This window comes from Tinamus guttatus, unplaced genomic scaffold, assembly GCF_059628265.1.
Source record: "Tinamus guttatus ecotype Peru unplaced genomic scaffold, ASM5962826v1 Tinamus_guttatus_pri_ptg000197l, whole genome shotgun sequence".
Taxonomy (NCBI): domain Eukaryota; kingdom Metazoa; phylum Chordata; class Aves; order Tinamiformes; family Tinamidae; genus Tinamus; species Tinamus guttatus.
In genome coordinates, this window is record NW_028288731.1 from 2,625,713 (window position 1) to 2,652,828 (window position 27,116).

At 43.4% G+C, this 27,116-nt stretch overlaps 1 protein-coding gene across 1 annotated transcript in view; it reads left to right on the forward strand.

The window, feature by feature from the left end:
- The window catches only part of KANSL1L (KAT8 regulatory NSL complex subunit 1 like), a 49,572-nt gene that overhangs the window by 20,251 nt on the left and 2,205 nt on the right, over nucleotides 1–27,116 (forward strand). Inside the window, 9 exon segments of the mRNA XM_088523697.1 lie at nucleotides 668–789; nucleotides 3,207–3,408; nucleotides 11,834–11,993; nucleotides 14,595–14,705; nucleotides 15,852–15,989; nucleotides 18,069–18,193; nucleotides 18,933–19,057; nucleotides 19,946–20,000; nucleotides 26,198–26,310. Of these exon segments, the coding sequence (XP_088379823.1) occupies nucleotides 668–789; nucleotides 3,207–3,408; nucleotides 11,834–11,993; nucleotides 14,595–14,705; nucleotides 15,852–15,989; nucleotides 18,069–18,193; nucleotides 18,933–19,057; nucleotides 19,946–20,000; nucleotides 26,198–26,310 (1,151 nt within the window).

The window sequence follows — 27,116 nt, forward strand, 5'->3', positions numbered from 1 at the left end:
AAATGAGCTGCGTTTGCTTTGAGGCAATTCTGAAAGCCCCGGCTTTGGGGGAGGAGGGTGGTGGTAGAGAGGGTTTTCAATGTCATTTTTGAGGACTAGAAGATTTTTTGGCCATTCTGTCTGCAGTTACAATGATTCTCACATAGTTACTTTTATAAAACCGTCTTTATCAACTACAGTAAGCAATGAAGAAGATCCTTTTAACAAGAAAACTACTCTGAGGCAGAAAAGTGAACAATAAGGAGACAGATATTTTTCCTTTAGATATGATCTGTGAAGGGCCGGTTAACAGCTCTGAGCTGCAGCTGTTGTAACATCAGCTGTAAAAATGTTCTGGTTTCTTCTGCCTTTTTAAAAGTCTTTTGTTCAAATACAAAAATCACTAATGTATTTTGTATGCTGCTTACCCAAATGTCTAAAATATGTCCTTGGCTGGAAGTTCAGCACTTCTCTCTTTCTTTTTTTTTTTTTTTTTTTTGGTTTTGTATAATTGTACATAATTGTGAAAGGAAAAAATATGCCATTCTTGATTATTTACAAGCAGAAATTATTATTCCATGCTGTACGAGCCTGGGATTCCAAGCAGGAGAAGCAGAACAAAACCCCACTTTTGAGCTGTTCGGTGTGGGTTCAATCTGACTACCTTTTCCCTTTTCTCTTGTTTCAGAGCGCACAGCTGAGTGAAATAATCAGCAGCCTGATTGCTCCGCTCAATCTGTCTCCAGCCTCCTCCCCTCTTTCATCCAAAACTTGTAGACACAGACAGCTGGTGAATGGCATCTCCTTCAGGTGGGTGACAGGTGGGACATTTTGTTTGAGAATCTGCCCTTGTGAGTACATTATTTCCAGAAAAGCGACTGAGTCTTTATTAGATGAGTAGAGTACGTACGCAGTGTCCCCTATGCCTCAACGTTGGTCAGTATCTTTTTGCCAGCTTCATTAATTTTAAGCACATCTTCAAAACAAGCAAATATTACCATTGTCAGCTACTTTTTCAGTAATTTGGAGAGTATTTTTCAGGTTTTCATATTCTGTTATGGATGGATTTACCTGCCACAAAGACTGTAGCAGTTTAAGAATAATACTGTAGAAAAAATATTTCTCAGTACTATTCCACACTTGTTAGTGAGAGTATCTTTTGCTCAACATTAAGATAATTGAATACCGTCCTGCCTTGTAAAAGGCCCAGGCATGTAGGCTGTTTCTCCGGAGATATTGTTAATGTGATTTGGGGAGTGGAGAGGTTGCTGAGTTATTCATAGGTCTTGATTAAGATCAGGTGGATGAAGAGACGGCTCAGTGTCTGCTGGGCTGGGCGGTTCAGAGCAGTGTCTGCAGCAGAACATAATTCCCTGGCTCCCGGCACCGAGGAGGGCTCGGGTGGCTGCGCCGGCTGTTGCAGCAGCTTTGCCACCGGAGCTTCCCGCAAAGAGATTATGCTGAGCAGCTTGGGTGGGCAGCTTCCGTAACCGCCGTCTGCTCCAGCTCCCCCAATTTAAGGATAAAGGGGGTCCTGTCCTGTGTTAGTCATGTTCCTGACATATCTTTTATATAAATAAGGTAGAGAAAATATTAGAAAATTCAGCTGAGTCTTGGGATAAAAATAGGACTGAAATAGGAGTTGCAGTTAGAGATGGCTATGTGGAAGGAGAGAGGTGTTTAAGGTCTTAGAAAACTATGTCTTGGATCTGCGACCTCTTTATGAAGCAAATGGAGAAGGGGTTCCTGCTTTTAAATGTTTTTAGAAGTGCATGAAGTTGACTTCGTAGTAGGGGACTGTAGTGATGTCACTTCAGGCGACTTCTGTGCTTTACTTTCCATTGGGTGTTTAAATGCTGTATTTCTTTCTCAAACTGTAAAAATTTGCTGTGTTCAAAAAGGAAAGTCATGATTCAGTATTTTAGGACACTTCTTGGTCTTACTAATGTTTCTTTAAATACTTGGTACTATTATTTTCGTTAGTACCCTTTTTTTAACTCACTGGCTCTGCTTTACTTCTTGAGCATTTCTGTTGTACCAAAAGGATACCTCAGATTGATGTCCATAAAACATTACTAGCACAGCAGCACAGCATGCAGTGGTTTTTAATCATGCTTTTATAACAATTGCTTCTAATAATAAAATGTCCTGTTAGCAGATAGCTCTTTGTGAAGAAAGGTTGATAAATTACATTGTAATGAAACAAAAAAACAAATGTATTACATAACTTTACTGAGCTCTATAATCGACCTGTGACTTATCAGATAAATTAATGGGAGAAAACAACTATTCATGCGGTAGATTAGTGAGCCAGCAAATACCTTATATACCTTCACTTCTCAGGCAGTTTAGTGCTGCAGTCAGAGTCTTTAGTACTGCAGAAATAAATGCACACTTGAGGGCTTTTTTTTGCAGCAAGCCTTTAGCTTTGCAGGCAGATGTTGCTACAGCAACAGCATAAAGTCAGGACAACTGTAAAAGTATATTTTTCCTGTGGTGTCATTCCCACCCAAATGGAGGGTGTTTTGAATTCTTATCTTGCAACGAACCTTGTTCTGATGAGCAGTCTGTTTGGCAAGAGTAATCCAAGCTATTATGTGTTCTGTTTTGGAGGTTTTTGTTTTTACCTTTTTTTTAATGTTCTTGGCTCTGTTTTGGCAGTTAACTCCTTTTGTATTCCTAAAAACATAGTTTTGAGAAGTGTGCATGTGGCTAAGGTGGTGAGGTATGATGGTACAGTGAAGGGGATTTTAAGGTAGTAGACTTGGGGAAATCTAGGTATGACTGAAGCTCAATGCTAAAATGTAGCTTTGCATGTGTTTAGGTAAGACAGTGTCAGTGTTTGGATCTGAACCTGACTTCTTCCAAATCATCTGGGTGTGAGCAGCTGTCAGGAAGTATCAAATACATTTACTGAGCAAAGCAGTTGTAGGCATTTCCCTAGAAATGAAGTCGCATAGCCTTGTGTTGTTTCAACTAAATATGCGGAGTTTCTACTTTTGATAGAAATGTGAGTAGGAGTAATATACCGTCTTTTGTGGCATAACATGGAACTTAAGAACAAACAGAGCACGTGTGTGATTGCCTGAAACAGTGTGCTAAAATATTGTAGTGTTTATAAAATTCTTAGAATTAGATGGCTGACACTGATCAGCGCTTCAAAGCTGTGTCTGTGCATGTGGAGCATATTTAACTTTTTGGGTTCTTCCCTCTGTTAATTATTGCAGAGCTTCAGACAACAGAGAAGTATCCTCTTCGAGTAGCTGGTTGCTTGATCATCAACACATCAAGAAAAGAAGAAGAGACAAGACCAGATTAAGATCTCTGTCTGTGACTAATGTGAGCACATCTGCCCGAACGAGGCCGCTTCATAGCTTCCAGAAGAGGAAGCTCTACAGAATGCCTGGGGCCTGTTACTGGAGTCAGCAGGTGAGCTCTCGCCTCGCTCTTCAGGAGACAAAACTAAATAGTCCAGCTGTGAGAGCCCGTGTGCACCTGTCTGCTGCTGAGCTGGGTATTTGTTCCTCTTGGGAACGGTGGGTCTGTGTGCAGGAGAATCAGCTGTGTCAGCAGGAGCTCAGAGCTAATGAGTTGAACATAAAAAATAAAGATTGCTTAGAATGCTGCTCATCAGATGGGTTTGCTGCATGGCTGTCTTTAAAATCTTTTTGCCTTCTAAGAGACTGCTTTAGAGCTTCCTTTGCAGACTTGACTGCTGAGGAAACATGCCGCAATGTAAGTCTGCTGCCTGCTTTTTTTAGAATATTTGTTTTAACTACAAGAGAGTTTACACAGCTGGTGGCACATTATTTTCTAGGAAATTAAAGTGCAATATCTTAATTTGTTTCCGTTTTTGCCATTCCTGATGAGGAACGTTGCCTCTTTCATAACATTTTGTGAATTCTTAAAACTAAAAATTTTGTGCGCTACAGAGGAATTAATATTTTGAAATGCAAGAAAACATTGTCCAATGTGCAATACAAGGCATATCTGTTCATACCTGATATTTATAATATATTGTTGCTAAGACCGTAGAATGAAAGCAATAAAGCTGTTGCATAAAGCAACAGTAACTAATTAGGGAGCAAAGACAACATGAACTCATTGTTTAAAACAGTGGTAATCCTAAATCCGTGATCTTAGTTTGCCTTTGTGGTGTAAAATAGGTGCTTTTGCATCACAGTGGTATAGACTGGGAATTTATATTCTAATTCTACGATGAGTGGACAGGAACAGAAGTCAGTGACATTTGTGCAGTTAGTTTCTGCTCTCTTACTACTTGATAATGCATATATTTAAATTCCTTTAATTAGGTCCATCTTTTTACTGTGCCCATGATGCTGTTTTTCTACTTTTTCTATTAAGTTTGAGATGGTCTTGTATAAGATGTATGGGGAATACAACACCACTCCTGACAGCCCTACAGAGAACACCTTAGAAACACATTTACACGAGCAGCTGTTTCTTTTTAAGGCAGTAGTGAATTCCCACTTGTTTCATCATATAAGAACAGAGAGATTTTAAAAATTCGTTTTAGAATTGAGGTATAGAATGGATAGATGTTCAGCTTTAAGGTAACAGGTGTTTTCTAGAGGTTTAGACTGACAGAAATCCCCGTGTCTCCCCTGCAGCTACTCAGGATTTTCTAGGTGCACTGTGGATCTGGGGAGAAGCCCCCCTGAAGGAGGATCTGTGTGAGCACCCTCTGCTCAGCACTCTCTGCAGAACACAGGTGTCCAAAGGCCGTGTGGAAGTGTGTGCACTGGATGCACTGCAATTATTGCCACTTAGGCAAACTGGCCCAGAAACCTGTGGTGATGGTCTGCTTTGTAACGTCTTCTCCATGGGGCTGGTATCTGAAGGGGCTGTCCTGTCTCTTCCTTAGTTCTGCACTTTGTTTCCCAGCTGCTAAGGAGATTGCTCGGCGTGTAATGGAAGAGGTCTGGCCAGCGACCCAGGCTGACGCCACTTAGGCGGATCGGGAAGGACAGGACAGCAAAACAGGGAACAACCTCTAGGTTCAGTAGCTATCTTCCTTTGAAGATGCCTTTATACTCCCAATATATTCCAGCACATTTCCTTTCCTCTGGGCTTGCATGGAAAAGGGAGTTTCTTCTTAGCAGGGTGGAAAGTAGTTGGATTTGTGAGGTAACATTCCTGTGCTGTCTCTAGCAAGTGCTCCTCCCATATTTCCTCTAGTTCAAGATATTTATATAGCCCTTGGTACCATACTGTGCGGGGATTGTGTATCTTTAAGGGACTTTCGGGAAGGAAAGAGAGACCAGCTTGCTGAGCTCCAGGGAAAAGACTGAACCTCCCAAACACCTTGGCTTCTGCATGTCCCTTCGCATGCTTGCCCGGAGATTCAGTGCCAGGCTTGCTTTGAGGAATTTGGTATTTTGGGAGAGAGGAGGGTGTACATCCACTTCCTCACGTAAAGGTACTCAGAATTTTGTGCTTCACATCCCTTTAGAGTCTTTGGAAGCTGATTTTTCACTCTGTCTCCTCCCACCTCCCCAAATCCGTGTTAGGAAAAGACAAGTATGAAACTGGGAGCTGCTATCCCATCTGTCAGTTCGTAAGGTCACTGGGAAGAGCGCCACATTTTTTCCTATCTCCTGCCATGCTGCATACATTTACCATACTGTCAGAACTGAGCAGGGGGCGACATAGCCTTGCAGTGCCTCTTGCAAGATGCCCTGTATTGTCCTCCACTTTGCTGTTTCTTTTCCAAAGACTTCCCATAGTCCTGTAATTGAGTAATGCTTACACTGAGTAGCATCTACAAGAAAACACAGAACCTAAACAAAAGGCAGATGCAAAAATAATGAATTCCTGCAATTGTCCTGGGACTCTAGGAAACCTGCTAGTTCAACACAACATCTAGCCCATGATGGGGATGAATAAAATGGGCTGCAGGGGGTTTACCTGCAACCTGAAACACCCTTTGGGGCCAGATCCTCTTGTCCCCTAATTCAAAATGACTGAGTAGCACAGCGGAGCTGTGAGTCATCCTTTGGCTGTGGGATCTGTTTTGTATCTTTCTTCTTTCAGTATCAAAATAGCTTGGTAGGAGCGTAGGGCCATTTCTTGACCATGAGTCAGTGCACAAGCCACTCTCAAAATAATCCACACACAGAATAAGCCTCGTGATCGCAATCTGTTGCACAACAGAGGAAGCAACTGTAGTTGCACATTTTTGGCATGATTTTTGTGAATGAATATTAAAAACTCACATGCAGGGTAATATACAAGTGAGGCCCCTGTGGGCACACGCTGGTAGGGGGAACACACCCTGGCCAGCAGGCCTGGGAGCCAGGAGTGCTGTGTGCGAAATGCTGCTACACGTGGCGGGACAAACAGCCTCTGGGTTGTTGTCTCCTGAAATATGCCCATGATTTCATTTTAATGCCAAGAAAGAGGGCAAAGCAGCATTAGAACCAAGTAATTTTGTGAGTAGCAGCTTGATCTGAGGACTTGAGCGTGCAGAAAGGTACAAGCTCCAGTCTTTCCCACATTGCTTGCATTGCTCCAACCCTTCCACCCAGTGTGGGTACTCCAGTGTCTAATGCCTAGGAGCTCCTGCAAGAACTCTTCTCTATAGTGAGAGCTTAAATATCTGAACCTCTAGCTGGTTTCCTGAAACTTGAAGGAATCCCTTAGGCTGAGTTTGCTTAAAAGCAGCCAACAGGTACAAGAGTTGTTGCTGCTCAGGCTGGCGGGGGTCTTTGCTCAGCTCACATGTCCTGGTGATTTCTTTGCTCATATTTAACCTTGTGTGGCTTGTGGCAGGGTTTTTTTTAGCAAAGCAGTTTGTTTTGCTCATATATTGTGCTAGTTTATTATACAATATCCTAACTGAAGGCACTAGTTTTACTTCTTTTTGTTAGTCTTGCTTTACTGAGGGATGTCACTGGGTCTAGCTTATTAAAACATCATAGAACTGTGAACGGCTGTAAACAGTAATAGGGAAGTGAGCTCTGAACATCCTCACGTTCAATCCTGCCCTTTGCCAGTTTGTGGAGCATAGTGCGGTTTCCATCCTGTGCAAAGTTTCCTTACATTCTGCATCTCCATCTGCTGGAGGAAAACGTGGTTGTGTGGCCTGGGACACCTGCACAAAGCTCAGATTCAGATCTGGGAATGTCCCAAGGCCCTCATAGCTTACACAGGAGGCACAAGCTTGCGTTTTAGATACCCTAGGCGAGCAGTTGGGATGGCGCTGCCTGCTCTTGCAGTTGAGTATCATTGTGTTTGCTTTTTTTTCTCACAGAGCGCCAGTTGAAGCAGTTGTGTTACGGAATAAGAATCTGCTTCCATTCAGCATTGTTTTTTTTTCTAGCTACTGTGAAAAACACGAGGATTGGGGTTTCTTACTTTAATCTAATTTCCATGCCAGTTCTATGATTCATTGTTTTTATGTGTGCCCTGCTACTTTCTTAGTGCATGCTTAGAGCTGGATTTTAGATGCCCTGTGATAAATACATATGGGACTCTGAGAACAAAGATAAGTCTCCTTGTTTTTAGCAAAAAGTATGTTTTGTATAGTTTGTATTATACTCAGCATAGCAGAGCCTTTATGTTTGCTGAAAGTCCATTACCAGACAGTGATCCTCAATTAGCCCCCAAAATTGCAGGGAATGAGAGTGGCCTCACTCTCATCTTCAGTGAGTTGAGTTTCCCAGTTTTCCTCGATTTTACTTCCCCCAGAGAAGTGTGTGTACAGACATGAAGTTACTCACAGCATGTCTGGGGAGTTGCACCCCATTTTCTGCCAGGTGGTGTGTTTGCAAACACTTCCAGAGCCTGCTACCTAGAAAATAATCTCATTTCACATAGTCCACATAGTAGCTCTCTTGTATCTGAGGAGATATAGGTGAGTTTTCTGTGGCTGTTATCAGGTACTGCTTTCTCTTGTTCATTCAATCTGTAAATTTAAAAGGAAAACCAAAAACCTGATACCCTCTAGGGAAGTAAATGTTATTCAGCAGCCAGCCCAAGTTTAGCCTTTCACATAGTGAAGCAGCCGTTTCCCTTAGTTGCACTGAAAGAAGTCTGCTGGTTTTCATCCCCCTCCTTGTTATCCCTAGATATTGGCTCCACCACCTGCTCTGCAAAGCTTCTTGGCATAGCTGCCCTCAGAAAAGCAGTGAATATAAGGAATGTTGCTGCGTTGCCAGGTCTCCTGCAGACTGGTTTCGAGGCGAGGATGTATCCTGCTGCAGTGAGAGGGGCCAGGTACCCTTGTGGATAGGTCAGTCTCTTGGGCTGGGGAGGAGTAATAGTTGATAAAATTCCTGTTTTAACATTGAAAGTAATTAAAAAAAAAAGGAAAAAAGAAAAAAAACTCTTCTGTTCATAAAACATCTATTCTTAAAAGCAAATTCCCAAGCATCCAGCTGTCCCAAAGGTGAGTCAAGCCTGTGATGTGCTGGGGAGGAAGGCAAGGGGAATACCTCTGGTCTCACAAGACTGAGATATCGATGGGGCAGCTGAGTCCAGCCTCTGTAGGAGTTCATAGAAAACTAGTTTTTCCCTGAAGTGTGAGTTTGGTTTTTGCAGAACGATGAGCCTCAGTCTGCTTTCCACAGTCCTGTTGCAATAGCTTATTACAGTGTTTTGCTGATCACATCTACTCTTCATTTCTACCTGGCATTTTTACAAAACATATCCCCGTGGGTTAGAAAGGCTTCCTCCTTTTGTTTTGTTTAGCTGGTCAAAGATTAAGCACTAACTTTGATTTCCAGGCAATTTGCAAGTTGAAGAAAAGGTCTTTGTTTTGAGATGTGTAATACAGCATGCATCTCTCAGGTGGTGAAAGTCCATCTCCCAGTGCCATAAAAGAGGATTGAAGAAACAAAATTACATTTCTACTTGTGCAAGGTGAATGGCCTGTGAGAAAGGTAGAAGTTACTGATCCTTTTATGATACCAAGATTTGCCTTTGAGGCCGACTGGGTGCTGAGCAGGTTGTCATGAATATTTTACAAAAGTCATATTCTCTCCATTCTGTTCCTGGAAAAATGAGTCTCTGCCTCAGGATCTGTTGGTGCCACTGTTCATTATCAAGTCTAAAACAGGGCTGCTCTTGTACTTTAATGTAAAGGTTGCACACTTCTGATTTCCTCTTAAATACAGTGTATTTTCTTTTCCATGATAGCATCAATTTAATGTAATGTTATTCCCCATATCTGCGCAAGCTCAGGAAGCACGAGGTTTGCAATTTCAGTGGGGAAGAAGAAAGATTCAGGAGATAGGTGCAAAAGTCTAGCGTAGCAGAGGGAAGCTTGATAAGAGCTTCTGCCCGAAGGTTTATTTTTGGGGGGTGATTTTGTCTGGCTGGATGGCAGATGCTATTCCAGGCTAAAGTGGAAGCTGGCAGAACTGTGTTTTCCAATAAACAAACCCTCAGGTTTTATTTCAAAAAGGTGGAAGCACTTTCTTAGCCTGAGCAATGTGGTTTCATTCCAGAATGAAGTGCTTCAGTACTTTTTCATCAAGTTTTGATTAAATCAGTATTCCTGAGAACCATCAGGATTTCCCTAATTCAGCATTTTCCAGTTCTCCATCAGAAATGCAGAGTCGCTGTAGTAGCTGGGAGCACAGACTCTGCCAACTTGTTTAGCTCTTTTCCAGCAACTTCGCAGGCTTTTAAAATAAAATGGCTCTTGCTTCAGTATAGAGCTCTATTTTCTCTTGAATGATGAAGTGAGTTAATGAAAGATGTAATTACACAGAATTTGATGCCAGAGTATTTAAGGAAATAATGTACAAATTTAGGCACAGAGTTTCATAACTTCCACCACAGACTACATGAGGAAAAGAATTTGGTATTTATAAATGTTGGCAATTTCATTTTATTACTGTTTCAAAATAGATCGACAATGTGGAGGCTATTTGACCATATTGTGCATGTTTTGGAGCAGGCTTAGCTTTGAGCTAAACGTGTTTGGGAACAAAGTGAAGAAAAAGCAAGTCAGAACTAAAAGACTGGGTGTCACTATATGTTGGTGTGATCTGTTGTGTTTTTTTTCTTAAAGATCAAGATTTATGATTTCCTGTAATGTGGATTCATTTCTGGTTTAGAAAAAAGCCCCCCACACACACACAAACAATAACAGAAAAACCCTTCAAGCACAGGGGGGCAATAGCAGCTTAACTTGTGGGCCTTGGGGAGGTGGGTTCATTTCTGAAGAAAAATACAAGCTTAAGGGAAAGAGTTTTGAAAAACAGAGCCTTGCTGTACTGAAGGTAGAGCAACTACCTAAAAGCTTTAAGCTTTAGTAGCTTAAAACTTTAAGCTTTAGTTTAATGGTCCATAAAATGGGAAGCATTAAATTTGCTTTCAAATTGTCCAAACACAGGTCCCAATTCTGCGAGCACCTCATAGATGTTTAAACTTAAACAGCTGAGCAGTCCCATATGTCTGTCACAGGAAATATCCGAGCATTGATTTCAAGGAGTCCTGGACTGGAAAAGGGCTTGGAATGAACTTGGAAGTACTTCTTTGCAAACCTGTATTTGGGGATCAAGGTGGATTTAGGACTGTTACTGACTTCTTTGAACAAACTGTGAAATACAGTCTCCACCACCCCAGGGGCTCTCCTCTGCTCCTGCTCCGTAACCTGCCATTTGCACAGTTTTTATAGAGCCTGCAATCAGATACCAGCTTAGGGAATGCCTTGGTTGAGCAGGAGGGAAGAGGACACTTGTATGGGTATTCTCTGGCTTGCAGTGTGCGTAGTGAAGGTTGATGCTACCTGAGAGGAGCTCTGGTTTCTGTAAGCAGCGGAGTGCTAGGTTGTGGGTGGGAGCACTGCATCACTGACAGATGAGTGCCACTGCTTGAGTGCAGGCAGCAAGAAGCAGCTAAAGAGTTTTCTTGGTTTCAGAAGGTAGAGTTACTAAAAATACAAGTAAGGTTTATTTGATCATCTTGCCTCTGTTGCAGCTGCTAGCTATTTTCATTCCATAAAAATAGAAGAAAACCAGGAATTCTGCTGTTATATTTTTAGTGTTTCTTAAGCTGCAATCTTGTTCCAGGAGACCATGAACATGGCAGTTAACATGATGTTGTCCCCCAGGTCTCATTCCCTCTCCCTTTCCATATTTTAACTTACATTGCAAACATACAGCTAAATTAGTCCTTCCTTGCAACTCTCCTCTTTCTTACAGTTCCTCTTAATATATATATATATTAATTCCTGACAGTTCCTCTTTATATATATATACATATATATAAATCCTTGCTGCATCCCTCTCCTTATTTCTTGCTCTGTGTCTTTTTTGATTGTGTTGCTTATCTGACATATGAATTATAACAAGGTAAGGACTTTGCCCTTTTGCTTTGTATACATATACTGTGTACTCAAAATGTTTAATGTTGTGTCTTGCATTCAATTTTATAATCTCAAACTGTCTGGAGATAGAGATACCAAGGAATTCAGGGCATCAAAGGGCATAAGCAGAGAAGACCTCTATATTTAGTCTTGTGGTAGTTTTGTTTATGTATCTCTATTGTGCCTGTCGTGCTGTACTGGAAAATTAAGACATATTTGTTGGTGGTAGGATGTAACAATTGGGAACAGCTACGTTCTGCCCTGGAAACTTGGGGAGCTGTTCTCTAGCCATGAATAAAAGGTATTTCTTATTTTTAGTATGCTTTATATGGTGCATCACAGTCTGTGAGAGATATATGTGTGCCTATTTCTTCCAGCTCAGGTTTGTGGGAATGCTTTTCCCACTCACCATTTATAGCAAGGAGTGTTCCTCAATGTGATGCTGTTTTTTTCTGGTTCAGATTGAGGAAGTTGAGTAAAGGAGAAGTCAACGCTTGTCTCTGTTTATCCCCACAGACTTTGCCATCTCAAGATGCCTCCTTGGCATGTAAAACTCAGTTACCATTTATGGCTGCAGCGTCCCCTTCGAGTCAGAGTGACAGCAGAGCATCCAGGATACTAGATTATGTACAAGAGCTGGACTCTTCTTTCCATCCAGTCTTATCATTCCCCTCAGGTGAGTAACTCCAACTCCATGCCCCTAACAGAGGATTGCTGTGTTAGTGAGAGTTCCTGGACTAATTTTTCTTCTGAGTAATTTTAGAATTTCTCTTATAGAAGACTTCACACTGATGAAATATTTGAATTTAGACTAAAGAAACATCTTACGTTCATGCTGACTTTTGGAAAACGCATCCACTAGATTTCAGATTCCAGCAGGGTGTTTACAACCCAGAGAGCTCAGCCAGAGAAAACTTTCTGGTTAAGGTGGTTTGGCATGTTTCACAGCGTGTTGTTTTTGTATCATGTGCAAGCATGATAGCTTAGGTCTTCTCTGCAGTAATAGGCAGAGCTTAAAGTTTGAGGAAGAAGTAATACTGAAAAATTTGGTTGTAGAAACAAATTTCAAAGTTTCTCTGGCATACTGAGTATTTGAAAGCAGTTTCATATTTCAGGTTACTTTATCTAATCAGAACGGCACAAAATAACTGAGATGGAAAGATCTGGAGATCTGTCCAACCCTGCCATCCCTGCCCGAGGAGGGTCACCTAGAGCAAGTTGCCCAGACCCTGTCCAGCTGAGCCTTTTTTTCTCCAGGGTGAACAGTTCCAGCTCTCAGGAGAGATGCTGCGGCTCCTTAATCATCTTAATGGCCCTGCACTGGACTTAGTCCTGTAAATCTGCATCTTTCTGGTTCTGCTCATTCCCTTTGAACTTCATGAGGTTCCTCTCTGCCCAACTCTCCAGCCTGTCCAGGGCCTTCTAAATGACAGCACAGCCCTCAGTGCATCTGCCACTCCTCCCTGTCCTGTATCCTCAGCAACTTTGCATCTGCTCTGCTGTGCAGGTCCTTAATGAAGATGTTACAGTGCTGACCCCAGCACTGAGCCCTGGAGGGTGTCACTAGTGACTGGCCTCCAGCTGGACCTTGTGCCGCTGATCACAACCCTCTGGGATGTTGGCTGTTGCCCACCGAATGGCCTGTCTCAGTTCTGATGTTTTCATGAGCAGCTTTCAGTTCAGGCCCTTTGCTGTAGGCCCCAAAAGCTTTAGTTAGTTTTTCTAATTGTTTGTCCAATAGTCAGCTTTTTTGGTGATCTTTGAAGTTCAACTTTTCTGTAAACTGGTTCTTGAAATGTTTTTGAATAGTATTGCAGATGTTTTTTTTCTGCCTGTCCTTAGTTTGAAACTAGCACAGCTGACTTGACGACACTTGATACTTCAAAATAGCATATTAAATGCTGCTTTCAGCAGAAGGGGTTCATGCTGCTTGATTTTTGCCTTAGGGAAAACCTATTTTCAGGTAGTTATTGACCAGCACAGGAGCCCTGCAATATTGCAGACAGTTTTTTCAACACAAAGTAGAAAGAATTGCAGTTTGCAGGTAGCCTAGTAATACAGGGCAGCTGGACTGACTGACCAGGGTTCTTGCCTCTGTCCTTGCATTTCAAAGTCTTCCTTTTGGAGTTTCCTCTTTTCTGAGGGTTTTCACCAGACAGCATGTGAGTTGTTACAGCATACCTGAGCATCAAGGTGCTTCTTCAAACTGCGCCTGAATAGCAGCAAAACTGTGGTTTGTATCTAGAGGTCTGGGAGACGTTGCTGATATTTCTGTGCACAGCCTGTGGTTTAACTGGAGCAAACACTCCTGTCCTTTTAATTAAAGTGTAGGAGCACATAATAAACAATCTCTGAAACATCCAGGTGACTCCCCGCTGAAGAGCATTGCCCGCTGATAAATGTTTTTCTTTATTTCTTAAAGGCTATGACTGATACACCTTCCCAGCCTTCTTCATGTTTCATAGCGATGTAGAAGAGCAAAAGAGCCAAAAACCTTGGGCGAATAAAACCCTGTTGCAGGTCACTTTTAGTCCTGTGTCCAAATATCTGGCTAGATCGGTATTGAAGTGAAATATTTTGTTCTTTCTAGGTAGCAAATCATGTTAAAAGTTCCTTTTCTGGCAAATCCTCAAGGCACATGAGACTAAGGTGTTATGTCAGTAACAGTGGTTTCATGTCTCCCCTTTGGCCTTGCCGTCAGTCCGTTTCTCATTTGGGATTTAGTAGCTGCCAAGCCTGCTGCTTACGAGGACAATGACGTATTTCCTTTTAATATCTCTCACTAATAGAAATGAGGAGTTTTTACCTCCAGGCAGTTAACAGAGATTATCCTGCACAGTAGTTGCCTGTCTTAGATACCCGATAGAAACTACTACGGGTGCTTTGTCTACCATGGAGGGAAGCTCAAATGCAATGATCACCTTGCTAAGAATTTTTTGATTTACATATGCAAAAGTCATATCTCCAAAATGTCTGGTTTGGCTTTTTGAGATACTGTGATTGGGTTTTCCACATGTCCCACTCCGTTTTCAGGCTATCCCTCCTGTTTTGGCTCCAGGTGCACTGTGTTAAGTTGCTGCTGGTGTACGGACAGATCTGTCCTCTCGGGAGCTACTCTGCACTGCTCTCCTTCAGGATCTGAGAACTCAAGGCAGCTATATTGCACGTAGAGAATATTACATAGCTTTGCATAAACTGCATTTAGCAGCGATGAATAATTCACTGTTTCATAAGTAGCCGTCATTCTCAAATAAATTTTTTGTTTGTTTGTTTTTAGATATTCCTCTTCACGTGTATTTTGAAACGTTGTTAAGAAAAGATGACATTAAAGGAGAACCCGCTGACGCAGCGTCTCCACGGGTGGATCTTAAAATGTCTCCAGACAACGGTACGCAAGGCAAAATATTGTTACATTTGCAAGATTGTTTTTGGTTGGTTTTCTAACATTTCCTGCCCTGAAGAAGTTTAGATTTATAAACTTTTCCAAAGCAGGCTTTTGAAGGAGGTGAATGGGTAGGCATTTGGGAAGGGCATTTCTCAGGACACACTGCATCAGAGTAAAACACTTATGTTCAGACTCTGGGCAAATAAAAGGTAAGGAAAATGAACACTATATCCGCTGTACAGTCATCAGTGAAGGGTGAAAGATTATTCTTGAACGAAAGCAAAGTATCCAAGTTTGAGTTTGTCCTCAAATTTTGTGTACTTTGGTTCATAGTAATGTGATTGTACCACTTAGTTGCTTTTATTACTAGACTAGAGGAATAGAAATAAAAGAGTCCCTCTCAGGTGTGCATGCAGCCTGGTGGGAGGAAATGCCAGCCCACTCGCAACGGCAGAATCCCACCAGGGCCCTGATGCACCAAAGCACTTGGGGCTCCCGGACAAGGTTCGTGGGGCTGGACAGGTGGGTCCTTTCCCATCATGGCAAGTGAGGTGAGCATCTGTCTTAGGAAGAAATGGAAGGTCTTACGGCATGAAGATCTTTGTAACTTAACTGACTGACTTGCCGCTTGGCTCATTTTCTCGTTACACTGGGGCTGTTTCTTCATATTCGTTTTTAAGACAAAAAAATGAAAAGTATATTTTCATAGGTAGCACGACGAATTAATAGCAGCAGTGGAAATGCATGTTTTTACATATGAACTGTGATATCAGGTTTACATGGTTATAGGCCGTAGTTTTTAGGATATTGCTACTCCCTTCCTTTTCCCTCTTCCAAGCAGAGCAGGTGATTTCTGGAGGTACCTTTGCTATGGGCAGGTGGGTTCAGGGGGAGCAGCAGGAGCTTCCGCTGCATTTCATTGACCTTAGTCCATCAAAGCCACGGGAGGGCAGTGGTCCAAGCAGGGAGTGTTTGGCCTGGGGGCTCTTTGCGTGCACAGATGCCTGGTTGCTGGAATATTTACTGCTTGGATTTCTGTTAGAAGTCTCTCTGCTTTTTCTGTTATTACTACCTCTCTGATGCAGACAGGCTGTAAATTGTCCTAGTGGAAAGTAAGTGTTCAACTTGCTACGTGCTTTTCTCTTGTAGATTATAGTCAACATCACCTTTCTCTCAAACAGTGGAGCAGTGACTCTTTTTATAATTCCAAGTGTCAGTCAGTGTCGGGAGCATCTGACCAGCTCTCAGAGGGAAGAAAGAAAAGGCACCTAAGTGAGACGGCAGTGGGTAAGACAAAAATGGTGCTAAGATAGTACTGTACTTAAAATACTTACTCTATAAATGAGTTTGCTGTCACTGGGCTTTTAAGAATGAATTTTAAGTTATCTTCAAAAAGGATGCTGCCATGAAACTTTACAGGCGTGCAGGAATGGACTTGTAGCACCATGAAAATAATGCTGTATTTTAAAGTGTAGTAATCCTTCTCTTTCTACTTCAGTACATATTACAAAAGTAGACAAGCTTCTGTTATTGCTGGAATACTCTTTAAGGAAACTGCTTAGCAGTCTGGCTGTGTTTTTTTTTTTTTTCTAGTGCCAGTTGCCATTATTATTTTTATTATTTTTTTAAAGTAGTCAGTGAAACAGACTGAATTAGCAGAGTTATCTGTCAAATCATGCACTCAACCAAACATTTACTATTTCTGGACTCTTTGGTCAGCTGTGTTTCATTTGTTGTATACTGCCATTTGTGGCTCTGGTTTCCTTCCAGACTGCTAACAGGTCTTGTGGGTAGCCAGTGTTTATAATTAGTGTTTTCACCCATGCTGTCTTTATAGTTCAAGCCATTGAATCTGCACTTCAGCACTAGGTAAATTAACAGAAACTGCCTTGCGAGCTCTGCAGAGCCACGTAGAGTGATGAGGTTGCTTAGGGACAGAAGATTTGGCATCCCAGGGTAAAGAAAATTAGGATCTTAACTCTTTATGCTACTGGAATCTAAAAGCCTAACAGATTCCATTGTAGCTAAAAACTTGTGTGTGATTTTTGGGGGGATTTTTTTTTTGGCAATTGCAGATTAAGAAAGAGGACAGAGGATTCTGGTACAAAATTTCAACTAAGAAAAAAAAAAAACATAAATAATCAGCACTGGGAAAAATATGATATAGGCTAAGCTGGTGGTACAATCTTGCAGTAGGGATAGGAGTATGGGAATTACTGCAGAGGTGAGTTAGCCAAAAATTATGATGTACTTAAAAAGAAAACCAAAAAATCTACTGATTAGAAAGCTCCCTCAGCAGTGAGAGGAGCAATGCGAAGTCTTTGGGAGTGCTAGTAAGAGATAAAACTTATTGGAATAAACCTTTTGAAGTTACATGGATTTTTCTGCCAGTAGAATTTAGCTCTTTAAGTTAATGGAGGAAAAAATGTCATCTTTATCACGAGGATCATAGACATTTGGGCATTTCCCCATGCCAGAAAACTGCTATGTGGTGTATTTGTGAGCAGCAGCTTATTAGTGCTCAGGATGTAGCACTACATATTTATTCCTAATTTGGGCTCTGTCTAGGAGAAATTATCCATGGGGAAGGTCAGCTTGATGAACAAGGCCAAAAATAAAAGCTGTGTGCCAAGGATCTGCAGAGCTGCCTGGGAGCAGAGAGCTCATGTTCTTGACCCAGATGGGATTTAGGATCCCTCCTACCCTTTTTCATGCTGGATTCTGCTGATTCGTTTTATTAGTTTGTATGTTAACTTAGTTTGTCTTAAGTTTGAGTTCCCTTTTCTTGCTGTAAATTAAGGATGCTAGGAATGCAGGGGCTAAGTTTAAAAGCTTGAAGTTTAGGAATCCGCCTAAATGCTGTTTACAGGAGGACCAAATTAGTACAGGTGAGAGTTGCCATTGGCCTGGAGCAGTGAACTGGCACTAGAAGAAATCCCACGTGGAGATCCAGGAATTGCTGCCCTTGCTGCCAATTTGATTGTGTCATTTTTCCAAGGAAGAAACCATCAAGGTTCAGTTAACAGTATTTTGGGGGAGGGAAGCCCAAGTAGGAGAGCGTTCCCACAAGCCGGGTGCATTTGCTGTGGGTGACGATGGCGGCAGTTTCAGTGGAAGAGGCAAGGTCTGATCTGCAAGCTGCTTCCAAGAGAAGAAGTTCTTCTTGAAAGGAGGGGGACGAATTTTGTGGAACAACAATGACAGGATGAGTAACAAGTGTTTATTTAGACAGCTTTTTTTAGTATTCATTAAATCCAAGTGGTTAGCTGTGGGCTTCTAGAAATGATTTTGCTGTTACTGTATGGAAAAATATCTTTAGTATAATGGACAACAGTCAGTACGCGTTTTGTTGTTGTTTTGTGACAGGCGAACGTAGCACTAGGTTTGAGACGTTTTCCTTTCAACATGCAGAACCAGAATCTCATAGCAGTTTTGCTGCGGTGTCCAGTGTCAGTGCGATGTCTAGGCCCACTCACAGCACTTCATCACAGGTAATCCAATCCAAAAATGTGTCCATGTCTTTAAAAACTCACTTTTTTAGTTAGACTGCTCACACAGAACTATGGGTTAACGCTTTGGGAGCTTGCTGGGGAACACCAGAGTTCAGGTTCAATGAAGTCCGTGCAGAAACACGCTTTGTTTTCTTGCAGTTCACAAGGAGTTCATCATCTTACTGCTCAGATTTCAGGCAGGCCTACAGATCTACAAAGCCTAATAGTGCACTGGCGTTCTGTAAATCCTGTTTCAACCTGGAATGACTGCTAGGTGGCTGAGCTTAAGTCTGCATCCTCCAGTTTGGATAATGCACACTTTCCCCTATTTTCCCTTCCCTGAGCAGATCAGTGGAATTGGAGTTCCTAACTGTATCACACTGAAGAACCACTTGGGTTAGGAGTAGACCCTAGAAGGTTCTACCCTTATAGGCAGAACATTATGAAGAAGGTAGCCTTAAATTAGAAGTTCTCAAAAGTATTCAGAAGTAACTGTAACTGAAATCAGGGAAGGGGAAATGCTCGGTAACTTCAGTAACATTTATGCCAGCATTGAGTAAATCAACAAATCTTTAAACTATCTCATCTTTCAGAAGTTCCACCTTTTAAAAAAAAGTCATTCATCTTCTAGCAGATCTGTTCAATCTGCAGAATTTCTTTGTGTAGTTCCAGTGTTTTTCAGCTAGCATGTGGTTTCTATGATTTGAGCTGGTAAATCTCTTATATTAATATTTTACAGCATAACTCAAGGAGGAGGTTGAGAAGTGAGAGCTCCTACGATATAGACAACATTGTTATTCCAATGTCACTGGTGGCACCTTCGAAGTTGGAGAAACTACAATATAAAGAAATCCTTACCCCAAGGTTTGTTTGTGGCCTCCTTTCTTAAAAAAAGACAGCAAATTGAACATGAGAGTGTTAGTTAACAACAGACTGAACATGTAGTTAGATAATGTCATAATACTTAGATTTTTTTTTTCCCCTGCACTTCAAATTTGTGTGTAAGAGTAGATGAAAGACTGGAGCGTCGTGGAAAGACTGGACAGCCGATAGCACAAGGGGAAGTCTGATGTGCACAGAGCAGCAGCAGATGCACAGCTGACTAAATATAGAAGTGTGTTTATAGCATCTTAATTCTAGTGATATTTGTGGGCTTACATGTGCTATTAGGCTCACTCTCTCTGAATGGTCATTTTGAGATTGCTGTCTTTTTCGTGATTTATGTTTCAGTAGAAAGTAGTCAATTTGCTTCCAGCGAATTGAATAGAAGAAAGAATGTTTTGCACATGATTTTAAGATTTATCCATTCTGATATTGTAGACTAAACATTTTCCATAATACAAAACGTACTTAGATTTTTAAGGCATTGATTTGATTCCTGTTCTGTTAATTGCTGGCTTACTAGAACATCACGTGAAATAGCAAAATGCAGTTGTTTCCTATTTTAAATCTTGTATTTTGCATGTCTGCTTCTATAGTGTCTTTGAAAGGTAAGAATATTATTAAAAACTACCCAAGAGCTTAGTGTTTTGGGAAGGGGAAAGCTTAGATATTGGATTGGAAAAGGCAAAGCTTAAAATTGGGTTGTATTTTTTCAGCATTTGAAATTATTTTATTTGAAGGAATTTTTTAAGCACCAGCACTTTTGAGGAAGCAGTGAGTGATAATGTAGTGTTGAAACAGAGGAGTCATCTTTACTGTCAAAATGACACAGCATTTAGGTAAACTTAATTTGACTTGTCTCATTTCTAGCTGGAGAATTGTTGAATTTCAGCCTTTGGAAAGATCTCCTATGGATGAAGAAGAGGTAGGCTGCATTTTAACTGGCTAACAATTTTACATGGGCATAACCATATATATGTGCAGAAGTCAGTGACTTCATGAAAATAAGGTTAAGTTTCATATTTCAGAAATAAAGTATTAAATGTCAGATTTGTGAAAATAGACCTTCTCCCAGCCAACTCAGCCTCATGGACAGGTGACACCAGTGTGACTATGCACGGAGGATGAAAGTTGCAGAGGAACTGTAACTGCACGTTGGCCAACAGGTGATGCCCGTTCACTCATTCGCTTGGCTCATCCGTCCTTTGCCAGCAGCGCAGAGGGGCAGTCGCAGGTCCCCGAGGGTCCCTGTGGTCAGACCTCAGTGCCCTCAGCCCCAGGGGCCTCTGGTGCCGGGTGTCCCAGTGTGACGTGCTCCTGGTGGCACCTCTGCTGTAGGGGCTGCTTTTCTCTCACACCTTCTTTCACAGCCACTTCCCATGGCCGGTTGCTCTTGAGAGGTTAATCTGGCACTTGGTCTCTGGAACCAGCAGGTTTTCTCAGTTTCTTCTTCGATATTCATGTTAGAATCATAGAATCATAGAATGCTTAGGGTTGGAAGGGACCTCTAGAGATCATCTAGTCCAACCCCCCTGCATACGCAGGGTCACCTAGAGCACGTGGCACAGGACTGCATCCAAGCGGGTTTTGAAGATCTCCAGAGAAGGAGACTCCACAACCTCTCTGGGCAGCCTGTTCCAGTGCTCTGTCACCCTCACTGTTAAGAAATTTTTCCTTAAGTTCCTATGGAATTTTTGGTGTTTCAGTTTCCGGCCATTTCCTCTAGTCCTATCAGTGGCCACCACTGAAAAGAGACCATCACCGTCCTCTGTACTCCCTCCCTTGAGGTATTTATATACACTGATTAGATCCCCTCTCAGCCTTCTCTTCTCCAGGCTGAACAGGCCCAGCTCCCTCAGTCTCTCCTCATAGGGCAGATGTTCCAGGCCCCTGATCATCCTTGTGGCCCTGCGCTGGACTCCCTCCAGCAGCTCCACATCCCTCTTGCACTGTGGAGCCCAGAACTGGACACAATACTCCAGATAGGGCCTCACCAGGGCTGAGTAGAGGGGCAGGATCACCTCCCTCGACCTGCTGGAGATGCTCTTCTTAATGCAGCCCAGGATCCCATTGGCCTTCTTGGCCACAAGAGCACACAGCTGCCTCATGGTCAACTTGTCGTCCACCATGACACCCAGGTCTTTCTCCGCAGAGCTGCTCTCCACAAGCTCAGTCCCCAGCCTGTACTGGTGTCTGGGGTTATTCCTCCCCAGGTGCAGGACCTTGCACTTGGCCTTGTTGAATTGCATGAGGTTTTTCACCGCCCAGTTGTCCAGTCTGTCCAGGTCCCTCTGGATGGCAGCGCAGCCCTCTGGGGTATCGGCTACTCCTCCCAGTTTCGTGTCATCAGCAAACTTGCTGAGGGAGCACTCTGTGCTTTCATCCAGGTCATTGATGAATAAATTGAACAGGACTGGACCAAGGACTGACCCCTGGGGGACCCCGCTAGCTACAGGCCTCCTACTAGACTCTGCACCGCTGATCACCACTCTCTGGGCCCTGCCATCCAGCCAGTTCCTAATCCATCTCACTGTCCACTCATCTATCCCACACTTCCGGAGCTTGCCCAGGAGGATGTTGTGAGGGAAGGTGTCAAAAGCCTTGGTGAAGTCGAGATAGACGACATCCACCGCTCTCCCCTCGTCTATCCAGCCGGTCATTTCATCATAGAAGGCTATCAGGTTAGTCAGGCAAGATTTCCCCTTGGTGAATCCATGCTGACTACTCTTGAGCACCTTCTTGTCCTCCATGTGCCTGGAGACAACGGCCAGTATGAGCCGTTCCATCACTTTTCCGGGGACGGAGGTGAGGCTGACTGGCCTGTAGTTGCCTGGGTCCTCCTTCTTGCCTTTTTTGAAGACTGGCGTGACATTTGCCTTCTTCCAGTCTTCCGGCACCTCCCCCGTTCTCCAGGATCTTTCAAAGATGATGGAGAGCGGCTTAGCTATGGCATCTGCCAGCTCAGTTCCTGCTTCAGTTTCCTTTTGTGTGGCACTGTACTCTGGTCTGTACACCGTCTCTTAGAAACATGAATGTATTTCTTGGTGGCGGTCTGATTTTGTCACTTGCACACCTCCCTTCTGATTTGGGACTGTCTGTTAGCAGGAAACCATCCTTGTCTTCTTTGGGAGCAGGATGCCATGCAGACACCTTGTGTTATGTACTTTAAAATGAATGGACTTGGAAGTGTCTCTCTGTCTAAAGTCTTCCCGCTCATCACTTGTTTAGTAGCTCTCCCAGTGCATTTGTGTTTGGAATTACTAGTTGAGCCTGTGTGATTCATTTCTTTAGCCAGGAAATACTTGAAAAGTAGAGTACAATAAAGCAGCTCGGCCTCCTGCCGTGGTTCACTGCTCCCACAGTGTCTGGCAGTCATGAGCAGAATGAGTGAGGAGGGATGTCGGACCAGAGAAAAATGCTAAGGGTCTTGTCTAAATCATCCTTTGCCATTTTTCCTCCTTCCTTTTGGGATCATGTTCAGAGATTTGGATGCTTTCTGAGTACAGAAAAACAAGGTTGTTTGGCATGGCTGATCACAGCTGTGCCACTTCTTTGCTTTAGGTTTTAGGCTCAGTTAGATTTGTTACTGAGTAAGTCCACGGAAGGAAAAAAAAGATGAAAGAAAAGCATTACCTTTATTATGCTCTGTCTTACACTTTTGAAATTGTTCCTTGTACTGATTTCAAGGAAGATTCAGTAAATTATCTGTGAATGACCAGGGAGCAACAAGGAACACAAGATATACTTTCTTTTTATATGAAGTAATCTTTCTCTTAGCATTCCACTGTCTAGCTGCCTTTGGAGTTGTCATAGAGGAGCTTCATTTCTGCGTAGCTTCTGAGGGGCTAAGTTTAAAATTTCTGGATTTCTCCTTGTATCAGGCACCAGTTTAGAGATTTCTCCCACTTCGTTTCATTAAAAAGCTCCCAGTGCAGCAGCCTGTGTAAGGGCAAGAGATTGCACCCAGCAGTTCCACAAGCTGAGAGGAAAATGGGGTCCCAAACTGGTGGTGTTCTGTAGGAGCCACAATCTGAGGACGGGAGCTTGGCATCTCCTGAAAATCAGGTCCGTTTGTAGTGGCATTAGTTGAGCACAAAAAGCTTACCTTTTTTCGGGTGGTTAGTTTTGTTTCTGGAAATTTTGCCCTGCAAGAACAAGCATTAAAAACTTGGGCGATACAAAAGCTGGGCTGCGAGCTGTATCCTTTCCATTGCTCATGCTGGACATAGTTAATTTTTTGGAAATGGAGTGTCCGAGTTTCCTGGTCTGCATGTTGGGTTTTGCAATCCGGTGTTGCTTTAGTTCATAGAAGGGTGTGTTAGGGGTTTTCCTGACTTCCTTCGTTTCTAATTCCTTTTGCCCAGGTTAAAGTTTCTGGCAAGGCATGTTTGTGAAGAAATGTTCGAGTTTATTTTGCAGTTGTCTATTTCAGTAATGGCAAGTACTTTGGAATAATTCTTAGTATGATTAGTTTTGCATAAGTGTTGTTAACGGTTTATGATTGTTGCCCAGGAAGCCAAAGAGTGAAACATAAGACTGCATCTTTTTGCCTCTTGTGTCGTCACCGGAGCATGCAGTGTGGCTGAGTTAGCTTTGCTTATGTCTTTGGAGAACTTTCCAGAAATATTCCTGGCTGTTAGGACCGGAATGTGCCTTGAGAGTTGGTCTTTGAGTGAGATCATCAGACTCGGCTTTGACCAGACCTTTCCAATACTGTTTCCTCTTGACATAACTGCTGGATTCTTCCACCTAGGAATGGCAATTCCCTTTGTCCAGACTAAACAGTGAATACATATATTTTTTTCCATTTATAGTAAGTGTAAGTTTCCCTAAAGTTGGTGGAGAAATGCATGAAGTCTTACGAAATTGGGGACAGGCAGAGACTGCACTGATCCAAGCAGAGACCTTACACTCTCTGCAGTAACATGGTGATTTTATCCATAGAATAAGGAATAATTTTAAAATGAGATGTATATTAATTGCTAGTCTTTAGCAGACTAGACTGAAGTATTTATATCGCTGCTGTGAGCTGTGGCAAAGGAGTGTTTAGATTTATTTTCAGTATTTTTTTCAAAACTGCTTGGAGAGGAATGTGGACTTGGATTTTTTTTTTTTTTAAGGAAGCTTGTTAGAAACAAAGTTTCTTCTCAGCATGAAAAAGTTTTGGCAATTTGCTAAGCAAAGTATTTTCAAAGTCTGCATTTGTCTTTCAGAATTATCTTTTGTTTCCACTTCAAAGGAAATCTGAGCACACAAAAAAATCTGAATTTTCTCTATGGGGATAGCACTTTTGTAGTCCATAAAATTCTCACTTTCACACTACACCTCATTGATCTTGGAAAGACAGAGGCTGAACTTGAGCCTCAGCAAGGTACAGGTACCCTCCGAGCTACAGAACTGGTGAGTTCTGAAGAGAGGAGACTTGTGAGAAAGGAGCCAAGTAGCAGACAAAAAGTGGTTTATGTTTAACATAAAGCAGTAAAACGAATGAGGAGTCTTCAGAAAGAAATCATGAGAGGGCACACAAGGCTGGGCTGCATGGCTGCACGTTCCTGCTGGGTGCCGGGTTAGGGAGGACCCAGCCCACTGCAGCTTTGGCACGTGGCTCCTGTGGCCAATTCAAATATCACAGACTCCCAAAATGGTTGAGGTTGGAAGGGACCTCTAGAGATCATCTAGTCCAACTCCCAGCGCCAGCAGGGACACCTAGAGCACGTGGCACAGGGGGGCATCCAGGTGGGTTTGGAAGATCTCCAGAGAAGGAGACTCCACGGCCTTTCTGGGCAGCCTGTGCCAGGGCTCTGTCACCCTGACATATGGTGCTTCCTCACATGGAGATGGAACTTGCTGGGTTTCAACTTGCACCCACTGCCCCTTGTCCTGTCACTGGTTACCACCAAGAAGAGTCGGGCCGCATCCTCTTTATGTTCTCCCCTCAAGTATTTGTACATATTGATAAGATCCCCCTCCCAATCGTCTCTTCTCCAGGCTAAACAGGCCCAGCTCGCTTAGGCTGCTTGTATAACAGCTCTGAGACTTTTATTCTTACAGAAAACTCCATTTATTTTCCCTGACAAGCCTCCCCTCGCCAATTCTTGGTGTGGTTCTGTTGTCCAGGACCACTCTGGCAGTGGCCAAGCGTTCATCATGCGTAGACTTGTTCTACTTTGGAGTCCAGAGCAGCTGGTGTAGTAGCTGCAGCTGTAGCTCTCTTGTGCTGTGCCTCCCCCTCCAGCTTTTAAGGTGAACTTGGAAAGGTTTAGAGCACTTGGAAATAGGTCTGACCTTGGCCAGCAAAGGGGCCAGCTCTGGCCCATCCTGCACGGGCAGGAGGAGAGAGGCCAAGTGCTTCTTGCCCAGCTGTGTCTAAGCAGCAGTCCTGGGGCACTGTCCAAAGGAAAAGGAAGATCACGGCTCCTTCAAAGTGAAGGTCAGATTTGGCGTCTGCATCAGAGGAGTTTTGTCTAAAAAGCTGGCTCTTATTTGGCTGAGCAGTTAAAGCACATGAGGTTCATGCTAAGTTGTCCTGAGGCAAGCGGATCATTTCCTCGGCAGAGGCTCTTCAGAGCACACAGCATTTTATGGCTGGTTTCATGGCAGGAATGCAGCACCTCAGGTTTGGTGGGCTGCTCGGGAGCCCCTGCTGCCCTTGGTGAGCTCAGGCCGGTTCCTCCCTGCTGAGCGAGCACCTGGCAGATGCTGCTGCCTCCTCAAGCGTCCCTGGGAACCCCTGGTTTAACCGCTTGGCCTCGAATGGTGCTTTCCACCTGGACTTGATGCACAAATGAGTACTTGTCCTCTTGATTTTCTGTCTCCCACAAAAGGAAAAAAAAAAAAAAAAAAAAAGGTTAGTTCCATTGGGATACACCTTTCATAGCCATTCAAATCGCCCAAAGACATGTAAGGAAATATGAGAGCACCCCCCCTCCCCCCATACTGCAGTTTGATGGCTGTATTAGCTGAATGCTATATATTTTTTTAATGTGCTGTTATACTGCAGGTATTTTGTTGTTTTCTCTTATTTGGTGAACCCATCTGCACGGAATTATGGCTCACATCAGTTGTCTTTGCAGTGATGTTTATAATTACAGCAGCAGCAATCCCTTTTTTTTGTAATTACAGCTGGAAGATCTGTCAGATGAGGTTTTTGCCTTGCGCCATGCAAAGTATGAAGAGCGAGAGCGAGCGCGGTGGTCGCTGTGGGAGCAGAGCCGCTGGCCCCGGAGGAATAGCAGGCAGGTGCCCTGGCTTCCGTGTGCGAGGGCATCCCTGCGGGTGCGGAGCCGGCCGCGCCGCTGCAGCGGCATCAGAAATGCTGGGGACGGGCCCTACTCATTAGCTCGCAGGAACACTGCTAGAGATGGGTGTGCAGCTGAACAGGGAGAATTGTGCTGGGCTGAAGCTTGTGTGCCAAATGAGCCAGACTCCCGTGAGTATATCAGTGATGCAGTATTAGTGGGGAAAGAAAAGTGCATTCCTGTACTGAAGGCATCATCCTGCTGTCTTGTGCTGCTCCTGCTTATTAGGATTTTAGCCACTGAATGTAGTAACTGGAGCCCTTCTTCACTAACCAGCCTTAGCTGAAAGAACAAGTCAGCTTTCACCTCACGGTTAGAAATGCATTTCAGTGTTTTATGTCAAGTTCAGACCTGCATTAAAGACCAGGTCAAAACTAGGTTTATTTTATGACAACGAATTCTTATGGCTGCTTGTGAGAGTGCAGCTGCTGGCCATGGCAGCCGGGGGAGCCCAGCGTGCGGGGCTGGAGCAGCGCTGGGAACGGGCAGCCCAAGGCCCTGCCTCCTGCAGTGGCTGCTGCAGCCCACGGCTCACACACCGCCGCGCTCCAGCAGTGCCCTTGTGGGGGAGCGTGCGGAGCCAGGCGCGCAAGTGCACCCAGCCACCGGCTGCGCTGCCCTCACACTGCAGCTGAGCCAGCACCGTTTGCCTTGGCCTGGTTTTGTGAGAAGACCAGCTGAACCGTCCCCCGTTTGCGCAGGGGCAGGGATTAGGGCCTAAGACTCTCCTTGCTTCTCTGCCA